A 20,064-nucleotide genomic window follows, 5' to 3' on the forward strand; every position below is an offset into this window, starting at 1 on the left:
AAACACGGGTTGTGTCTATGAAACCAGTGTGAAATGGCTAGCAAGTTAGCGGGGTGCGCACTAATAGCGTTTTCAATCGGTGAAGTCACTCGCTCTTGAGACCTTGAAGTAGTTGTTTCCCTTGCTCTGCAAGGGCCGCGGCTTTTGTGGAGCGATAGGTAACGATGCTTCGTGGGAGACAGTTGTTTGTGTGCCGAGGGTCCCTGGTTCGAGCCCAGGTAGGGGCGGAAGCAAAACTGTTACATCTATATATTGAAAAAAAATACACGTTTTTAAAATGTTGACCAATCGATTGGTCGAAAGAACAGACCACTCTCGCTCTACTAAGATTTGTTTTGAGTCGGACAGCCTTAAATCTTTTTAACAGCTCTTCTACTCCTAGTCAACCTCTTGAGCTCATTCACAAAACTAACTTACATCGGAAGAACAGTTTGTCCATTTATATTCAGCCCTATGATTTGTTGGCTATCAGCCTTTTAGTATTATATATTCCAAACGGAGCGGTATGAACAATGTCCGCTGATCTCTTCCAGTTATCTCATGGGTGCATGCACTGCATTTTTGTGCATTTGGAGGAAAAAATACATGTATTTGTGACCCTTTCTGCTTAACAGCTGGAGGGGAGAGAGTACTCTATCGTCTAGGTACTGTAATCAACCCTGACATCTACCCACAATGACTGGATGTCGTACACCTGTGAGTTTGAGCTGAGGTTAGCCATCAACACATCTACAGGAGACAAATGATGGATACCCATGCCATTTTGCTTCTCCATTATGTTTACATTTGAATCACCAGCTATCTGAAAGTCAATCATTTTTAAATTGGGAGTTGTCAAAACAAACTATTTGTACCACTTTCTGGAATCATAAATATTCTGTCAGTGATTCATAGGAGAAACAGTATCTTAGGCTAATATTACACTTTACCAGAACATTTCACCATGAGAATAAATGGTCACTGTCCTTACACATTTAGTGTGGGAAATGCTCTTACTATCCATCTTGAATTGACAGCATTGGATTGTATTTAACTCTTCTTTCCTACATTGTTTTATACTTGGTGTTACCCAAATGAACGATCTACTTCCTTCTGTAGAGAATATACGGTATAGTGCGCTTATCTGTGGTATTACAACAGTAGCCTATCAATTGGTCATTAATGACATCCAGGCATGAAAATGGAAGACTTCATTCATGGGTAGCTTTTTAAACACCTTTTTGCCCTTTATCACTACACTCCACACATGGCCACAGAGTGGTGACTTGTCATGCAGCACCTTCAGAAAGTATTCATACCCCTTGATTTATTCCACATTTTGTTGTTACAGCCTGAATTCAGTAGTGATTAAATCGTTTTTTTCTCACCCATCTACACACAATATTTGACTTGGTGGGAGATTTTTCGACGTGGCCTTGGGCAGGGTGCTTGACCCTGGTTGTTTTAATATTCAATCAACATTTTAAAAAGGTAAAGGGGGTTTGAATACTTTATGAAGGCACTGTAAACACCTGTAAAAAGTTGCAAATATAAAAAACGATAGAGCATATCCGCAGCGCCTAGGTCAGACCAAGCCTTGTGACAAGGCAAAAAAAAGTATTTGGCCTACTCATTATGAAGTTGCGCAGCGAAATGTCACGCGACATATATCAGAACAACATTTGAAATGGTTACATACAGATTAGTCAACCTCCACACACTTAGGAAGGGGGAGTGTGGGGTTTGCTCAGGCAAACTAAGTTTATTGACAAACGAATACTATCAATCTCTCTATTCGCAATGATATGACAAATTAATCGTTTCCAAGTTCGCGAAGCAGTGTTTACAATGTCTATGCACGTGTATAAGGCTTGGAGCCATTCCTCTCCTGCTGAAGTGGACTATGGCCATGCTCGCACTTAAAGTTTAGGAAAAGATATGTCCTGCCAGAGTGCTCAAAGGCAACACGTAGCCCAATCAAAGGTAAAAGTGTAAATATGGCTTTATTCTCTACTTATCAACACTACTCGAGGGAGTAGTCTAGATTCATGGCATTCGGTCAAGGTGCACGCTCTTTACACGCGGGAATCATTTTGAAAATGTTTCGCTTTTCGGGACAGCAGCACAGCGATTAAACCGGTATCAACTTCCAACGTTTTACGTTGGTTCAGCCCCCATTCTTTCCCCAATATTTCTTTGTCATTTTGCGGATGTAAAAAAAGGGTACCTTGAGCCAAATTGACTTAATTCCGAGCTTTTGAATGGTACTTTAGGCAAATGGGAGGCGAAAGAAACGCCCACCTGTTTAGGCGAGGTGCTGGCTAGCTGAGTAGAAAAGAAAAAAAGCTGCATACTCTAGCAGCTCAGATGCAATAATTGAATAACCTAATATCCAACGTTTCGACAGGCAAGCTGTCTTCTTCAGGGTATGATGACATACACTGCTGGTCACTAGTTTTATATAGTGTCAAAGGACACACACAGGTGTATGTAATCATAGCCGGGTGTGGCCTGATATCATTGGTTAATTATTAGATATAAAACTAACATACAAAAAGCGTGAATGATCGCATATGATCATCGATACAATTTGGCTACAGAGGCCTAGAGACATTTTCAATGAATAGCAGAATCACAAGAATGGTTTCAGGTCAAAGTCTATGTTGAGACCGAAGGTAGCAAGGGTTTTTAAATTAAAGATCCAGGCAGCCTCTCGTTTTAACAATAAATTGTCAAGGTCACCGCCTCTCCTAGGGAGGGTGACATGTTCAGTCCTCCCCCTACACAGAGGAGATCCTTCTGAATCACAGGCCAACTCTCAGCTAATAACTTTTGAAACTTCCTATTCTGTTTTTAAATGTGTACCAGTCAGGTTTTATTTGTTCAAAAGTTTGCTATGTGTTCTAAGAAATGTAAATTAACACATCATCTAGATCATAAAAAAATGTTGTGCTGCCTTATTTATAGACCTTTCCAAGGCTTATGACACTGTTGACCATTATGTTCTAATTCAAAGGCTGGCTCAAATAGGCCTGGATCAGGCTTCTTGCAAGTGGTTTGAGAATGATCTGTCAGATAGGACACAATGCGTGATTACTGATGGTGCCAAGTCTGGTTTCCTGTATATTGCTAAAGGTGTACTGCAGGGATTGGTATTGGGACCTGTTCGCTTTACTATTTACATAAATATTATTGGTCTATCTATTCATTCTGTATGCAGACTACACTGTTATGTATGCCATTGCCCCAACTATTGACCATGCTATGTTAGAGCTGCAATCTGACTTTGTTGTTGTTGCCTCATAGAAAGCCCTGGTTGGTTTAAAATGTGTACTTAATGCGGGCAAGACTAAATATATGTATTCTAATTCTCGCAAAAAAAAATATGCTAGTCTACATATTTATTCATTGCATTGTTCTCCCAACGATCGGATTCCCACCTATAAATATCTGGGCAGTTGGATTGAAAAATACTTTGTTTTAAAAGGCGTATGAATGAACTAGTTAAAAAGCTATGATTTTAAAGTGGGCTTATTTTTTGGAAATAGATCTAGCCTCTCCCTAAATAGCAGGAAGCAGATTGTACAGTCAACTTTCCTGCCAGGTCTTGACTATGGTGACACCATTTACCAGATTGCAGCAGCCACTACTCTTAAACCTTTGGATACTGTCTACCATAGTGCCCTTTGATTTATCACAGGTGACAGTTTTAATGATCACCACTATGTCTTGTATCAAAAGGTTGGCTGCTCCTCATTAGTCCTGTAGATCACTTAATTTTTTGTTTACAAAGCTCCACTGCACAAGCTTCCGACTTCCCTAATGTTGCTGTTAAAATATTAAAATATGAGATAACCAACCTTGTGAATGGTTTTGGTTCTCTTGAGGTTCCTTGGGTCTTCACCGAACTAGGGAAATCCACTTTTAATTTTAAAGGCGCTCATTGCAGGGAACCAACTACAAAATGCAATACAATTGGATGTTCTGGTGCCGCTCAGGCAATTGAAAATATTGATTGGGGACCTTGTTATTAAAGAATTTAGTTGTTTTTCTTGAATATTTGTCTTGTGCTGTATTGTGACACAACCCGGGATTGAATCCAGGTCTGTAGTGACACCTCAAGCACTGTGATGCAGTGCCTTAGACCACTGCACCACTCGGGAGGCCCTGGTCACTCCCTTTTTAAGGCCAGGCACCACACCCTAATCAGATCATTTTCACAGTCAACTTTTACCAGTTGAATGTAGACACAAATAAAATGTTTTTTTGATTATCTTTTTTTTCTGAAATAGTATACTAATACAGTGGCTTGCGAAAGTATTCAGCCCCCACCCCCACTTGGCATTTTTCTCATTTTGTTGCCGTACAACTTGGAATTAAAATGGATTTTGGGGGGGGTTGTGTCATTTGATTTACACAACATGCCTACCACTTTGAAGATGCAAAATATTTTTTATTGTAAAACAAACAAGACATAAAATGTATTTGCATATCATGCAAATACATTTTTCTGGACACCAGATGAATTCAGCCGAAATATTTAGCTTTTATTATGTTAAGACACTCCAGGACTGGATTTATACATAGCAGATTGTGGATGAATTATTTTTTCTTTTTTCTATCTGTAAAATAATAAAGGTACGCTTTTAAAAAGAAAATGTAATCGATAAAAGTGTTTTGACAGCATATCAACAATTCCCTTTGTTCAAGTCTGGAGAATATGTTTAAGAATAGCCACGTAGAATTTGGTGAATGCAGATGCTTCTGAGACTGAGAAATGTTTTGACGTGTGGGAAGAGTCTGACTTTTGGGAAATGGCAGTTAAAGGGGCAATCTGCAGTTGATACATCCATTTTTGGGCATATAAATGAATGATATGTACCCATTGATTCTTGAAGAATATAACTTATAAATGGCTAATGAACTTAGTTCAACTGTCGTACCCCATAACAGCCGAATGTATACGCTTGTTTTACTTCAATGTTTGTAAACAAAGTAAATGTAAACAAACACTATATAGACCTAAAACATAGTAAAAACTATAATTTTGATATTTTATATATCCAGTCCTTGTATCCATAGTGATGTCTACAGATGTAGGATCTTAATTTGAGCCAGTTTGCTACAGCAGGTAAATAATCCTGCAGTGTAAAGAAATATGGATTATTTTGTGGATTATAATTAATGGGCATTTTTTGTAGGGGTTGAGACATTTTTCGTCAGGGCAAATCAAGCAAGTCTGACATTTTTAAGTGGAAATTACAAACTGTAGAAGCCTTATTAAACCTCTAATACACTACAAGTTTGCATTACCTGCAGTGCAGGAAAATGATCAGCAACAAAAGAGAGATCAAGCTTTTTACCGAATCAAGGTGAGGGAAAATACTTTCTTGTTTCAGCTGCGGTGATTCCTGCTTTAAAGACCAAGTACAATGGATTTACACTGCCAAACGCCTATTAGACTCAATCAGTCACCGTCTCTTCAAAGTAAGTTACTAATGTATGTAGTCCAGTTTGTTACATTCTATGAAATTATGGATCCATGTCCATTTGAAAGTGGTTACAATTCCTGAAAGTTTGACGGTAGTATAAACAAATGAAAATATAAATTTATATTGAACTTTTTGACACTTATTTTTTCTTCTTGAAAATAAGAAGAATGGACCTAAATACCCCCCCCAAAAAAAATCTAAATGGATAAGTAGATGCAAAAATTATATTTTAGCCTGTGGTGCCTGGCTTTAAATAATGTAAACCCATTCTGGAAAAAGTCATTATCGTTGACGGTAAGCAGAGAGGGGTCAAATGGTTTCTTTTGTGTCAAGTGTCAACTTCCAAGACCTTTTTTCTCAGCTGTCATATTGTATGTATTTCTGAATGTTTGGTGTGCCAAATTAAGACTTAGGGTGTTCATTTTCTATTCCACAATCAATCATAAGAGTACACGCGTCACACTTAAAAAATGTGGGGGTGTTTAACATCACACATAGCAACACTAATTTAGCCCCCTAATGTAATGAGTGCCAGATGGGTAGGGGAGCGGAAGGCCAACACCCTCTGCTGGTCTCTAGTCACAGCTGTGTGTTTGGAACGTTTCCTGAAACCAAAGCTGTGAGGGTCTCTTCTAATACTGCTGTGATTTTACTTTGTTTTTCTGTCCATGACGGCACCCACTCCTATCGTGATGTAACCCATTGTGGACTTGAGAGGCTTTTGGGTTGTTTTTGTGGGGAACAAAATATCGTCTCACAGCTGTTTTTTCACCCTTCTGTGATCTCACCTCAGCGTTGAGGCCACGAGAGTCCCATGTCACACTGACGAGATCCACACAGCCTTCCACTGCTCCCACAATCCCCCCATAGGCCCGTAAAACGTAGAGCACAGAGGCTCCTAAACGCTTCCCTGCAGCAGCATTCCAGAGCCAAGCCAACCCAGATCTCTCCTCAGTGGGGATCAGGGCCAGTTCATGTGCTTTCCCCTCACTTTTTGTTTTGTGACTCTTTTTAAAAAAAAAATCCAACGCTCTAACCACTAGGCTACCTGCCGCCCCAAACTCTATGGAGAGTTTCTGTTTGGTTTGTGTAATTGGAGTTTGTTGTGGTGTTAGGTCTATACAGCGCAGTATAACACACTGTTTCTTTCAGTCATTACCTACATTTCCATGTACTATTCTGTTTAACAGTATAGGCTTTTATCTGCATTTTCCTGCTCAACAGCTCTAAAATCTCTAAACCCAACAAATGTCAATAGGTTAAAAAGTGTCTAAGTGAACTCTAAATATAAATATTTTCTTCTGTAGGAGTACAGTAAATCTGAGCTATTTGTGGTGTGTGGGGGGAGGGAGATTCCTGGAAGGAGCTTAACTGACTTCCTGCCCCTCCATACAGTCAACACAGGGGGCTCCTAGGACCTGGCTTGCCGCACGGCCAAATGGACTCTACAGTCGTGAGCATTGAGCATACGTCCAGCTGTTTTTATCGACACAAGATAGTTAAACGGAAACGCACCCTAGCAGGCAATTGTTGTCTATTTTCCATGCAAACTTTCTAAATGTTCGGGGGGGATCACACAATTGATCCAACATTTCTGTGTAACAGCCCATAATGAGAGTTGGCACATCTGAAATTAGCATTTACCTCAAGTGTTTTGTCTGATGTCATAATCATGAATGCCATCAATGCATTCACCTGGTGTACAGTCTTGGGAAAAGGTGATGATATAATCTCTTCATAACCTCTTTCTGTCTCCTTTTGTTCTCTCCGTACCTCAATCTCAACCTCTCCATCACGTCTCTCCCTTCAGATCCACACATTAAGGTTTGTGGAAAGAGAGACAATGTGAGGGAAGCCAAAGACCGAATCATGTCAGTCCTCGACACAAAGGTGCGTATGAATGATGGAAAGGTGTTTGTTTTGTTCTCATGGCAACACCAATACTGACATTGGTAATTTATCAACTAGGGGATGGTAGTCACAGATGTATCCAGTGAGTGTCTCTGGCTGTCATTTCATGCCCTAAGAAACCTTGGTTTACTTCCTAATTGGTTCTGTTTCTATTTGAGTGGCTTGGTAACACACTGAGAAATGGATTGATGGAGGCAAAGTGAGATGAATGGAGAGTAAGGGGCCCTGTGGATCTCACCGAGGTGGCATGGGTCCACCATTTTAGAAAATAACTCCCTTCCACATCTTTCCCAGTCCATTTTCCCTCTCTCTCACACCTTATTTGGCTCACTCACTCCATCTCCAACAGAGTTCAAATGACAGGCGGCTTTCTCAGACGTGTGATATGAATTGCCACCAAGATGGCCAGTACTTAATTTCCTGAGTGTGTATTGGCTCGGCATGGTGCATGTCCTGTCTCTATGGCAACAAAAATCCACATCCCAAAATGGGCACACCATAGCACCCCCTGTGGGCAGGTTTTATCCTAACACTCTAAACAAGTATTTTCTCTGCACACAGTCAACACATGATTGCCTCCATAAAGGGGATACCTGGTCAGTTGTCCAACTGAATGTATTCACATATTTCACCCCAATGAGTTCAACATGAAACAACCATGATTAGGCAGTTAACCCACTGTTCCTAGGCCGTCATTGAAAATAAGAATTGGTTCTTAACTGACTTGCCTAGTTAAATAAAGGTAAAATGAAAAATACAAATAAAAAAAGTCGCCATTTTATAGCAATGGATTTGTCGAATGAAACTTTTTTGAAATATTTAACATACTTTTAGGCTCATCTGCTTTAGCTCTCTGTGTAATTAGCCATCTGAAAGGGTTTATGTTTGATATGATTGGTTATAGTCCTCATGCCTCTCTAAGTGGAGCTTCTCATGGTGGACCCATCTGCCTGGCAGTGGTGTCGGACCAGAGCAAGGGTCTTGGTGTTAGAGATGCATCCTATTTGTCTTCGGCTTACTAGCCGAGGGTTATTCAAGCTGTGTCAATATTCACAATATTGCCATGATTTACAGTTATATGTGGTATAGAATTGAATATTTATGCATGTAAGATTTCTATCATATCATTCACTAAGTATTATTAAGTACATTGTATGGCAGGCCATGCTTAAGAAGAGTGTCTCCCCCTCCTTCCTCTCCTCCAGCAGACTAACAGGGTAACCCTTAAGATGGACGTGTCCCACACAGAGCACTCCCACGTCATCGGCAAGGGAGGCAACAACATCAAGAAGGTGATGGAGGACACGGGTTGCCACATCCACTTCCCCGACTCCAACCGCAACAATCAGGCGGAGAAGAGCAACCAGGTACGGAGAGAGACACCACTGTATATGTACAATTAGCAATGTACACAGGTTCTGATAGACTGAATACGAATGAATGTGCTGTGCCATCATTAACCACATTTGTGTGGGTCTGTCAAAGGTTCTCTGTTTGCACAGGCTTTATTCACCTGTATTTACTATTTTAACCACATATTAAACTGGTTTGTTCTCATTTGAGTATGTCCCATTTGTTAGTTGCTAGAGTGGCTTTAAATGACCATGTTGCGGAGAGCTGCTGTAATTGGCTGTTTTGATTGGCTGTGCCATAGGAAGCCAGTGTGTTTGGGCTGGATTGGATAGACAAGCAGTTGGAAGCGGCTGTAATTTCCATTTACATACACCTCTGGAGGAGGCAAGCTGGCAAACTCTTCGCATGTGTCATGCAATCACACACCAAACTTTGCAAGCTATCCCTTACCTTGAACACCTTGTACCTCAAACCCAGTGTGTGTGCATGCATTTGTGTGAGGAGGCAGTGCTGACCCAAACTAGATGGTACTGGCTGGTCTCAAATACTGAGGCTTAATTTGTTCAGAAGTGCTGATTAAAGTTGGCAGAAGTTATGGTTCTTTGGGTCAGCGCATGCCTTACTCCATTATGGTGAGTTACCGATGAAAGGCTTGAAAAGGAAGAGAGGAGGAGAGAGATTACTGCTCTGCTGGCAGGATATCTAATGAAGGCATTTATCTCCTTTTTAGATTTCTGTCGCAATTATTTTAATTGCAGGCACGCATTCAGGATGTGAAGTGTTGAAAGGCAATTTTTGAAATTACGGGTTGGGGTTTTTAAATATGGTAAAAGCCTACAAAACAATTTTTCTCTTTATGATGTTATTCTGATTGGGTTTTGATAAAAACATAACATAAGCTATGGAAATTAGAATGACTGGACCAAATGGAAATAAGAGAGAAGAGCTTTGGCTCTAAGCTTTTTCCTTTTTTTCCAGTTTTGATTCCAGTTTTAGATTCTAGTTTTGATGTAACCGTAATATCTAAACTATAACAATGACTTCTGTCGCTCCATCTGAACAGGTGTCCATTGCAGGTCAGCCAGGAGGGGTAGAGGCAGCTCGAGCCAAAATTAGGGTAAGTTGGATGTCATTTCTATGGAGGTCTATGAGGTCTGAACTCGGAACAGGCTGTTATATTGTAAGCCTGTGTCACTACAGTCATCCTTTAGTTGTCGTATAACTGCATGTGATAGCTGTGGAGCCTGTGAACTCCAAGGTAATGCTCTGGCCAAAGCCCATGTGGCACAGGGCACATAGGAAACAGTTCAAACCCAGCACACAGTGCGTCTGGCCTTGTAGAGGGTGCTCGGCTCGCCTCAGATTCAGCTCCAGCTCAGAGGGCGGTGGGCCATTCTGCTCGTGTGAGCCTCTGCCGTCCAGACCTTCCCGCCATCACAATTCTTCACACGCATGTGCTTTCTTTCCAAGTGGACCAAGACAAATAAGCTCAATGAGAAAGGAAAGAAAGAGGGAGAAGAAAGTAGAGCGCAAGAGTGCGAGCACACGTGATTGGGTTTTCACAGGCAACAGGGAGCAACCGAGTTCATGCACTTCCTTGATTAAAAAAGTTAACCAATTGAATTTAGTAATGTTTGAGCGTACCATTGTTGTAGGAAGGGGTTTAGAAAATAAGCTGTAATAGCGACATGAATCCTCTCCTCCCAAAGACAAACACTAGCAGCCATACTCCACCAGTCCACCCAATCACTCAGCACCCCTCTTTTCAAACAGCAGCCCAGCTACTGCCCACTACCCAAACCTGTACACTGTTCTTACTCATACCACTTAGTACAACTACTCACCAACCATATGACATCTGTACAGCCACCCCACATACAGTATTAACACCTGCCCAGCGACCCTCATCCCAAACGTCTAGCAACCCTCCATCCCTTCACCCAAATACAAGCCCTACTTTGCTTCGCACTGATATCTATGTTGGCTGCCATAAGAAATGAATGAAAAGGAACAAATCACTGTCAGTTGCCACTTCGATATAAACCTTTCATAGTTTGTTTGCTCCGGATCTGACTCTGTACTGTTTGGGTTAAAAGTAAATGGTCCTGGGTGGCCTCATCCCTCTCTGCATGTGACCAAAACAGTGATTAGATGGGTTTTTACCTTCGCTATAGTTTGTTTGTGCCAGGTCTTTGTTAGAGGTGTTTTGAAGGGAAGGGTAAAGTTGAGTTGTACTGCAGCCCTTGAAGACGTGATGGTGTATGATGAAAGTTTTAGTCTGTAGCTTTGTCCGTGATTTATGTAGTTGTTATACAGTCTTTATACAATATTTGCCTTTCTGCAATATTTGCCTTTCTGCCCTTGTCTGCAGAACTCACGCACACCTTCAGATTGAATAAATATGAAGCTTAAAGTTGCCAGGAAGACCTGTTTTAAAAAGCTTATGTCAGCTCTGTCTGAGCCATTCTTCATTCATAGCCTGGTTGGGGCCGTACTGTTTGTCCTCTCTGTGTTTCCCTTCTCACTGACCTAAATATCTCTGCCTTAACAGTGGAACCCCTGAAATGTGATATAAAAGTAGGCCCAGAAACATATGGGATTAATCATGGGCTCATTTCTTTGGTCAGTGTAATTCATGCTGTATGCCCTTCTCTGGCAGCCTAAGCTATGGCGCACTGCCCAAGACGGAGTGTTTGGATAAGTGTGTGCGTGCGCGTACACGAGTAGACTTAAGTGTATGTATGAACTTTACAGCAAAATCTGGCGCCTCCAGGCTGTTTGAATGACTGCTGTGATTTGAGTGATGGGGTCCACTTTTAGTCTGGTCTCTTCTCTTTGATGGCGTGACTTGATGTATGATTTAGTGACTTGACCTTAACATTTACAGTCTGAATATCAACAGACCGTCTAGGAGCAGACATGATCTGCTACTACAGCGTTGTACTGTATGTTTAATCGGCTCCTAATGGAAGTGTGCTGTAGCATGTGCCTGATGAAGGGCGTAACGCGTTAGGTCCCTACTGAGTATTGGCACAGTTCAACGCGTTGTGATAGACACCAAGGGTTTTTATTAACATTTCTATGCCGTGTTTGGCCACAACCCAGCTGAAGTGGGACATGTTATGTCTATGTAGATGTGCACATGCCTCTACCCTATGTTAAGAGATCTCTCTCAAAATGTGTTTTTACTCTTATGTCTTCACTATTCAAATGGACTCTGTTACTTACTACAGGGCATTTGTGTAAAGTTCGCAAAATAATAGTATGATGATGGTAATAGCAAGATGGCAATAACTGTATGCATCTCTCTCTCTCACTCACTCACTCACTCACTCACTCACTCACTCACTCACTCTCTCACACACACACACAATCTTTGTCTATTCGTCGATCTCTCTCAGGAGCTGCTCCCTCTAGTTTTGTCGTTTGAGTTGCCGGCCATCGTGCAGCCTGACCCAGGCTCCCCCACAGTGCAGCACATCTCCCAGACCTACAACCTCACCGTATCCTTCAAGCCCCCCACACGTCTCTACGGGACCACCGGAGTGGTCCGCGGCTCCCAGAACAACTCTAGTGCCGTCAAGGTGAGGCCTGGCCACACCCCACACATCTACCCACCAACACACCACACTACTTACAGAATAGCAGGGGTTGGGGCTTTGTGGTTAGAGAAGTGGACTGCTGTGACCAGAGGGTTGCTTGGTCAGCTCCCTAGTGGGAATTACAGTACTGTTGCTTTTAAAGCCAAGCACTGTCTAACCCATGAGCAAGTAAATCTCCCTCCTGAGTAAATGTCTAATATAAGTTGTCTGGAGCGCCCTCCTCCTCTCCCCTTCCCACACACTCCACCCTGGGCCTTAGAGCTATGGCTGGTGCCTAGAGCCTTTCAATCCAACATCCCTGGACCCCTCCACCCACCTACCGCTGACCCACCCTCACTATGGCCTTCAGTACAACCCAGCCTAGGGGGAGTTGAGTTAGTGGATGGGTAGAGGGTTCATTTTGTCTTGGGATGCTGGCCAGATCGGGGCTGGGGTTTTGGGGGAGTATGTATGCTAAGTGGTTGGAGATCTTGCTCTGTAAAAGAGGTCTGCCAAAACCACTGTGGATTGCTGTGCTGGCCTCAGTGGCTGAAGGCTGGAGTTCCATTGGAAGTCCTTCCAATTCCTCCAGTGATTGTTTGCAGAGGAGGCAGGGAATCCGACAATTCTGTCGGCTGCCTGGTGAAATGGAAAAACAGTGGTTTACTTTGGTGTAAACTATGGTTGAAATGTTGTTTCACTTGCTCTTGGGAGAAGCAAATCCTGCTCTTCTGCCACATTTGGATGTGCAAATTAATCTAATTTTAGCTGTGTTTTTCCTTGCCCCAGACTTGCCCCAGGTAACTTTAGTAGAAAGTTCTATCCACACAGTCACTCACTCAACTTTGAGCATTTGTCCACACACTAAGATATTTTTTTTTTTATCCTAGTCAAAATATTACTAGATGCTGCAGATTTACTGATTGAATTGATAGATTTGTGATTTTCTTCTCATCCCAGAGGGGCACTGCCATGCTGCTGGAGCACTTGGCGGGAAGCCTTGCCAGTGCCATCTCAGTCAGTACCCACCTGGACATCGCCCCTCAGCACCACCTCTTCATGATGGGCCGTAACGGCAGCAACATCAAACACATCACCCAGAGAACAGGAGCCCAGATCCACTTCCCCGACCCTAACAGCCCCCAGAAGAAATCTACGGTCTACATCCAGGGCACCATCGAGTCTGTCTGCCTGGCGCGCCAGTACCTCATGGTATGTGTCCATGCATGGTTTGTATAGATTAGAATAATTGCCTTGTTTATGTTGGAAAATTACCCTGCATATGGATTTTTGTTGATTTAAACCACAGTTTTATTTTGTTTTGTCTCTGACCAAGGCACTTTATCAGCTATGTGGGTTGAAAATGTGTAATATGTTGGTCATTTAATTGTCTTTTGGGTAAAAAAAACTTATTGGCATCCTGCTTAAACGTTAACCATAATATAGAGCAGCTATGCTAGCCAGTGTAGCCGTTCTTTGTCTGTGGCGTCAGTCTTAACCAAAGTAGAAAAATGTAGAAATTGTTTTGTAAACTTAACTTTTCTCTGTCGGGAAGTGGGACACACAAGAAGACGCCCCTTTGGGCATTTGACAAGGAGATGAGCCTCCCCCACAGAGAGCCATCTTTAGACCATCTCTCAGACTGTAAATTACAGCTCCGGACCCTGCCTGTCAACACCAGCTTGGCCCAAACTGATTTAATTACACACAATGGGAAGTCCTCTATCGCTCAGCTGTATATAAAGTAGGAAGGAGTTCGTGGTGGGATCATGAAAAACAGGCTGTTTTGGTCAATTGTTTTGGAATTTCCCAAGTAGGGTTGTTTTTCTACTGAGGCTTCTCTCAACCCTTTACACTTGTGACAATTGTCCTATATGGATGGATAGGGCCACATTAAAATGTTTCAAACAGAGTAAATATGAGAAGTATATGCATAACCATGGTAGCAATTGAAAGGAGAACACTGGAGGTTATGGGGAAATGATAGACCAAATGTGAGGATACAACAGTTCACCTGACACAAGACTGATTCCAAACATTACACTGGATTTTTTATTGTGCATTTTACATTTACTGTGCTTTTCTTGGGCATTTCTCGATAACAAAATCAGAAACTACTCTGGATACATTTAGTAACAAAATAAAAAATATTAGTGGAAATTATGTGGTAGGTGCAACATAAGACAAACAAATGTCAAGGGTTTGAGTGAGAGGTCTAACTGGTATCTCCAAGAGGACGCAAACCTCTCCAAAGTGTGCACAATTTGTTTGCAGCACAATTTGTTTGCAGCACAGCCCTGTATCCCCACCATCACACAATTACTGTTGTTGGTTATGCAATCCAAAAACATTCCATTATAAATCGCTGTCGGGGTCAGGTGGGCATCATTTGAAAGCTTATTCTATTGCCAACATGACGAGCTAAGTTATACAATACAATCTTAGTGTTAGGCTTTCAGAAGCACTTTAGGGAAACGGTTGGTAATTGTGATGCGCATATTATGGATTGCATTCAGGTGCAGGTTCCGCAGCTAACTTTCACAATACAACAAACATAAGCTCATTCTGTTCAGAACAACCCAGGGTATGATTCCATGTCATCCTTGCAGCTGTACATCGAACATAGCGATCACAAATGATGATACTGTAAATGACTTGAGCTTAATCATTTGGTAATATGAAGCGCTGATTTGGACTCAAGGGTGTGTGGTTTGCTTGTATAACATCAAAGCGGTATTTATTATAATCTTACATTTCTTATCTTTCAGAAAATATAGAGTCCTCCTTCTCAGACAACAAAAATGTTTTGCTATGGGGGCATCGTCTTGTTGTGCTTGGTGCTCACGCTTAGAGCGTCAGTCAGTTGAATCCCATACAGCGCTGTAAAGTGGAGACCCTGAGCTCTGACAACATATATAGCATGTTAATAACTGTACAGCCACTGCGTTCCAGTTTAGGTGCTTATCAGTGACCAAATCTGCAATTTTCAACTTTTCGGGTTGTGGGGATACTTTTAAATGTCATGTAATTTAAATGTCTGGTCAGGAGAAACTCTGCCCCATGGTGATTGTTCTTTAACAAGGGTCTGTTTCATAGGATGTGATGATGTGTGTTCCACAGGGCTGCCTGCCCCTGGTGCTGATGTTTGACATAAAAGAGGACATCGAGGTGGAGCCCCAGTGTATCACAGCTCTGATGGAGCAGCTGGATGTCTTCATCAGCATCAAGCCCAAACCAAAGCAGCCAAGCAAGGTACCACACTAAACATGAACATCAAGTTAGGGCTGACCCCAATTAGGTTTTTCTTAATTTATTTTACTATTTTCTACATTGTTGAATAATCAGAACTATGAAATAACACATATGGAATCATGTAGTAACCAAAAAGGTATTTAACAAATCTAAATATATTTGAGATTGTTCAAAGTAGCCACCCTTTGCCTTGAGGACAGCTTTGCACACTCTTGGCATTCTCTCAACCAGCTTCATGTGGTAGTCACCTGAAATGCATTTCGGCTTCTCCTGGAAGGCTTTTCCAACAGTCTTGAAGGAGTTCCCACATATGCTGAGCACTTGTTGGCTGCTTTTCCTTCACTCTCCGGTCCAACTCATCCCAAACCATCTCAATTGGGTTGAGGTTGGGTGAATGTGGAGGCCAGGTCATCTGATGCAGCACTCCATCACTCTCCTTCTTGGTCAAATAGCCCTTACACAGCTTGGAGGTGTGTTGTGTCTTTGTCATGTTGAAAAACAAATGATAGTCCCACTAAGCGCAAACAAGATGGGATGGCGTATCTGCATAATGCTGTGGTTTGATTTGATTTTGTGGTATCCGTACTGGTTAAGTGTGCCTTCAATTCTAAATAAATCACAGACAGTGTCACCAGCAAAGCACCTCCACACCATAACACGTCCTCCATGCTTCACGGTGGGAAATACACATGCAGAGTAGGTGAATGGATGATCTCAACATCTCACAAAGACATGGCGGTTAGAACCAAAAATCAAAAATTTGGACTCATAAGACCAAAGGACAGATTTCCACCAATTTCCACTGCAATTTCTAAGGCTGGTAACTCCTTTGCAGCAGAGGAACTCTGGGTCTTCCTTTCCTGTGGCAGTCAGTTTCATCATAGCGCTTGATTGTTTTTGCGACTGCACTTGAAGAATCTTTTAAAGTTCTTGACCTTTTCCAGATTGACTGACCTTCATGTCTTAAAGTAATGATGGACTGGCATTTCTCTTTGCTTCTTTGAGCTGTTCTTGCCATAAAATGGACTTGGTCTTTTACCAAATAGGGCTTCTGTATACCCCCCACCCCCCAATAGTGGAGAGGCGACTCCAGGATGCTGGCCTTCTAGGCAGAGTTGCAAAGAAAAAGCCATATCTCAGATTGGCCAATAAAAAGAAAAGATTAAGATGTGCAAAAGAACACATACATTGGACAGAGGAACTCTGTCTAGAAGGCCAGCATTCCGGATTCGCCTCTTCACTCTTGACATTGCGACTGGTGTTTTGTGGGTACTATTTAATGAAGCTGCCAGTTGATGACTAGTGAGGCATCTGTTTCTCAAACCAGACACTCTAATGTACTTGTCCCCTTGCTCAGTTGTGCACCGGGGCCTCCCACTCCTCTTTCTATTCTGGTTAGGGCCAGTTTGCTCTGTTCTGTGAAGGGAGTACTACACAGCATTGTACGAGATGGCAATAAAAGTTACTTTTTAGGTTTGTATCATTTTCATTTAGATTTAAATATAATTTTGATTAAGCACATAACAATGAATTTGAGAAATCGAAGACGTTATTATAAATTTAAATGAAACCGTTACACAAAAATGTGGATATTTCAACCATAACTGGCACGCAGATCGGTAGAAAATGTAAGATATATTGGCATATACTGAACAAAAATATAAATGCAACATGCGGCAATTTCAACGATTTTACAGGTTACAGTTCACATTTACATTTCATATAAGGAAATCAGTCAATTGAAATTAATGAATTAGGCCCTAATCTATGGATTTCACATGACTGGGCTGGGGCGCAGCCATGGGTGGGCCTGGGAGGGTGTAGGCCCACCCACTGTGGGGAGCCAGTTCCAGCCAATCAGAATTAGTTTTTCCCCACAACAGGGCTTTAAAACAGAGAAATACTCCTCAGTTTCATCGGCTGTCCTAGTGGCTGGTCCCAGGTGATCCCTCAGGTTAAGAAAGCTGTATGTGGAGGTCCTGGGCTGGCGTGGTTGCACATGGTCTGCCGTTGTGAGGCCAGTTGGACGTACTGTCAAATCGAAAATGACTTTGGAGGTGGCTTATGGTAGACAGTGGTCAAATCCAGAGCTACTTTACTAGAGTAATGGTACAGCTAGGGCCCAAGATGTTTTCTGGTCAGATCAAACGGTCAGGAAAATCTCTGTAAATAACTGTAAAGCACTGCACATCATAATCCAAATCCAAACAATATATTAGGCACATCAACCTGCCATGTTGTTGTTTTCTCTGTTCCGCTTGTCTGTCTCCCCACCCCCCACTTTCTCCCACTCTCCCTTCCTCAGTCTGTGATAGTAAAGAGTGTGGAGCGGAATGCAGTGAACATGTACGAGGCCCGGAAGTTTCTGTTGGGTCTGGAGAGCAACGGGGTGTCATCAGCCATGTCCCCCTCCACCAACGGCCCCACCCTCATCTGTCCTGTCGGCCTGGACATCTTGGCCTCTGCTGGCCTGGGGCTGAGCAGCCTGGGTAATGGAGTTCTCTTTGCATCCACCTCTTACACCATTATGAGAATGCTCAAAGGAAATCTATTGTGTCTTTATACAAATGTCATCCCTAGGCCCTTTCCCACACGTTTATAGACCAGTGATTGGAGAATGAGGCTTGTGTCATACTGTATGTAATCCAACTGTATTGTTATGGTATTATCTTGCGAAACTAAATAATAAGAAATACAATTTAAAATAACATGAGACAAACTCCTTTACAACGGAATAAATCATGAGTTATGTATCATGGAATAAACTGTTAGGAGGTTTATGTCTGGAAAGTGACCACATTGACAGTCCCTTCCTGGTGTGTACAGTATGAACCCAAAAGCCCATGGGTAAGATATGGGCCTCCACATCTCAGCCTATAGTTAATTACTACATCCCTCTCCATCAGATTACAGCTCAGCCTGCCAAGGAAATCCGAGCCTTATTTCTGGAGTTAAATTATCTGTTTGTAAAACCCACAAACCTGTTTCAGTCTTCTTTGAAACATTTAGTTGAAACATAGAGTAGCGGTTTAACATGGAGTTATTGACTGTTGAGTTATATTTGTCAAAGACCCAGTTCTCTCAAATGTCTCTCTCTTTATTTTCTGACCACTGATATGAAATGACTTGATGAGTGATGTGGTAGTGTGCAATAATATCTATCACTGGTGTGGGAAGAAAATATTTTTAGAGTGATACTGTATTGAGATACAGCCTTATCTGTGTTTTTCTCTCCTCCAGGCTTCCTAGGTGCATCAGTGCCCCATTCTCTCAGTAGCTCCCCGGCTCCAAACTCTGTTCTCAACAGTCTGAACTCTTCCATGAGCCCTATGCAGAACCCCAGCCCCAGCACCCCATCTCCCTCCTCCTCACTGTGGCCCAGCTCTCTCACCAGCACCCAAGGTGAGTACTGACGGCTAGTGCACAAACTCTCTCTGTCTCACACCTTCAGGTTTCGTACCTTGTTCACAAATAGCTATAAGGGATTGATACCCAGCCTCTGGATTTCCCTCCCGGACTACCTGAAGGCACCACAGACTCTGGCCCTAAATACCTTTGTCTTTAGGAAGGCTTTCTGTTAATAGCTGTGTCCTTTGTAGTATCAGCAGTGCTTTCTTTTTGTCTGTTGCCCTGTCTAGTTGTGTCCATTTAAAAAAAATTGTTATGCACTTTGAGATTGTTCTGTATAATGTAATAAATTATTATATGATGAAAATGTTATGATACAGGTGTAGTATTTTCTCCCTCGTGTATCCAGGCTTCTCGTCTCAGTTGATGATGCACCCTGTAGCCCAGGCCACTCTGAGCAGTATCCTGCTCTCTGGGGTCCAGGGGTACACCCAGAACACCCCCTCCCCTCCCCCCGGGCTTTCCCCAATCGACAAGCAGACCAACGGGGTCCCTGACTGCTCCAAAGGCCCCTGTACCATCAATGGACATGTCAAGGTGAATGACTTTCATAGACATATACTCACTAGCTGTTACATTGAATATATACCTTGCCTATAGTGAGTATAATATATAAAGCTACATTTGTGTTTGTATGCAGCATCCTGGCTCAGTCTATGGCAGGATGTCCAGTGTGTCACTGGCAGACACGGTTCTGAACCCCAACCAGTGTGACTCGGTCCAGGAGGCCAGCGGACACAACCCGTCAGAACCCCGCTCCAGCAAGTCCAACCAAGACCAAGGTACCACACACACACACCGCACCTACAGACAACATAGACATGTACAGTGCCTTGCGAAAGTATTCGGCCCCCTTGAACTTTGCGACCGTTTGCCACATTTCAGGCTTCAATCATAAACATATAAAACTGTATTTTTTTGTGAAGAATCAACAACAAGTGGGACACAATCATGAAGTGGAACGACATTTATTGGATATTTCAAACTTTTTTAACAAATCAAAAACTGAAAAATTGGGCGTGCAAAATTATTCAGCCCCTTTACTTTCAGTGCAGCAAACTCTCTCCAGAAGTTCAGTGAGGATATCT

General features: G+C 42.3%; 1 protein-coding gene across 5 annotated transcripts in view; it reads left to right on the top strand.

Moving 5' to 3' along the window:
- Positions 1-20,064, top strand: part of LOC110502528 (protein bicaudal C homolog 1-B) — a 76,964-nt gene that overhangs the window by 45,012 nt on the left and 11,888 nt on the right. For 3 of the 5 annotated variants that reach the window (XR_002470343.2, XM_036960075.1, XM_036960077.1), the window contains 10 exons: positions 7,282-7,361; positions 8,588-8,749; positions 9,799-9,852; positions 12,137-12,319; positions 13,277-13,528; positions 15,437-15,568; positions 17,874-18,057; positions 18,809-18,970; positions 19,326-19,513; positions 19,617-19,758. Coding sequence is in view for 4 of the 5 variants with exons in the window: in XM_036960075.1 (XP_036815970.1) it covers positions 7,282-7,361; positions 8,588-8,749; positions 9,799-9,852; positions 12,137-12,319; positions 13,277-13,528; positions 15,437-15,568; positions 17,874-18,057; positions 18,809-18,970; positions 19,326-19,513; positions 19,617-19,758 (1,539 nt within the window). In the remaining variant the exon portion in view is untranslated. The remainder of the gene's footprint in view (positions 1-7,281; positions 7,362-8,587; positions 8,750-9,798; positions 9,853-12,136; positions 12,320-13,276; positions 13,529-15,436; positions 15,569-17,873; positions 18,058-18,808; positions 18,971-19,325; positions 19,514-19,616; positions 19,759-20,064) is intronic. The other 2 variants (XM_036960078.1, XM_036960076.1) reach the window with 1 other exon arrangement.

The sequence above is a fragment of the Oncorhynchus mykiss genome, chromosome 23, assembly GCF_013265735.2.
Source record: "Oncorhynchus mykiss isolate Arlee chromosome 23, USDA_OmykA_1.1, whole genome shotgun sequence".
Lineage (NCBI taxonomy): Eukaryota > Metazoa > Chordata > Actinopteri > Salmoniformes > Salmonidae > Oncorhynchus > Oncorhynchus mykiss.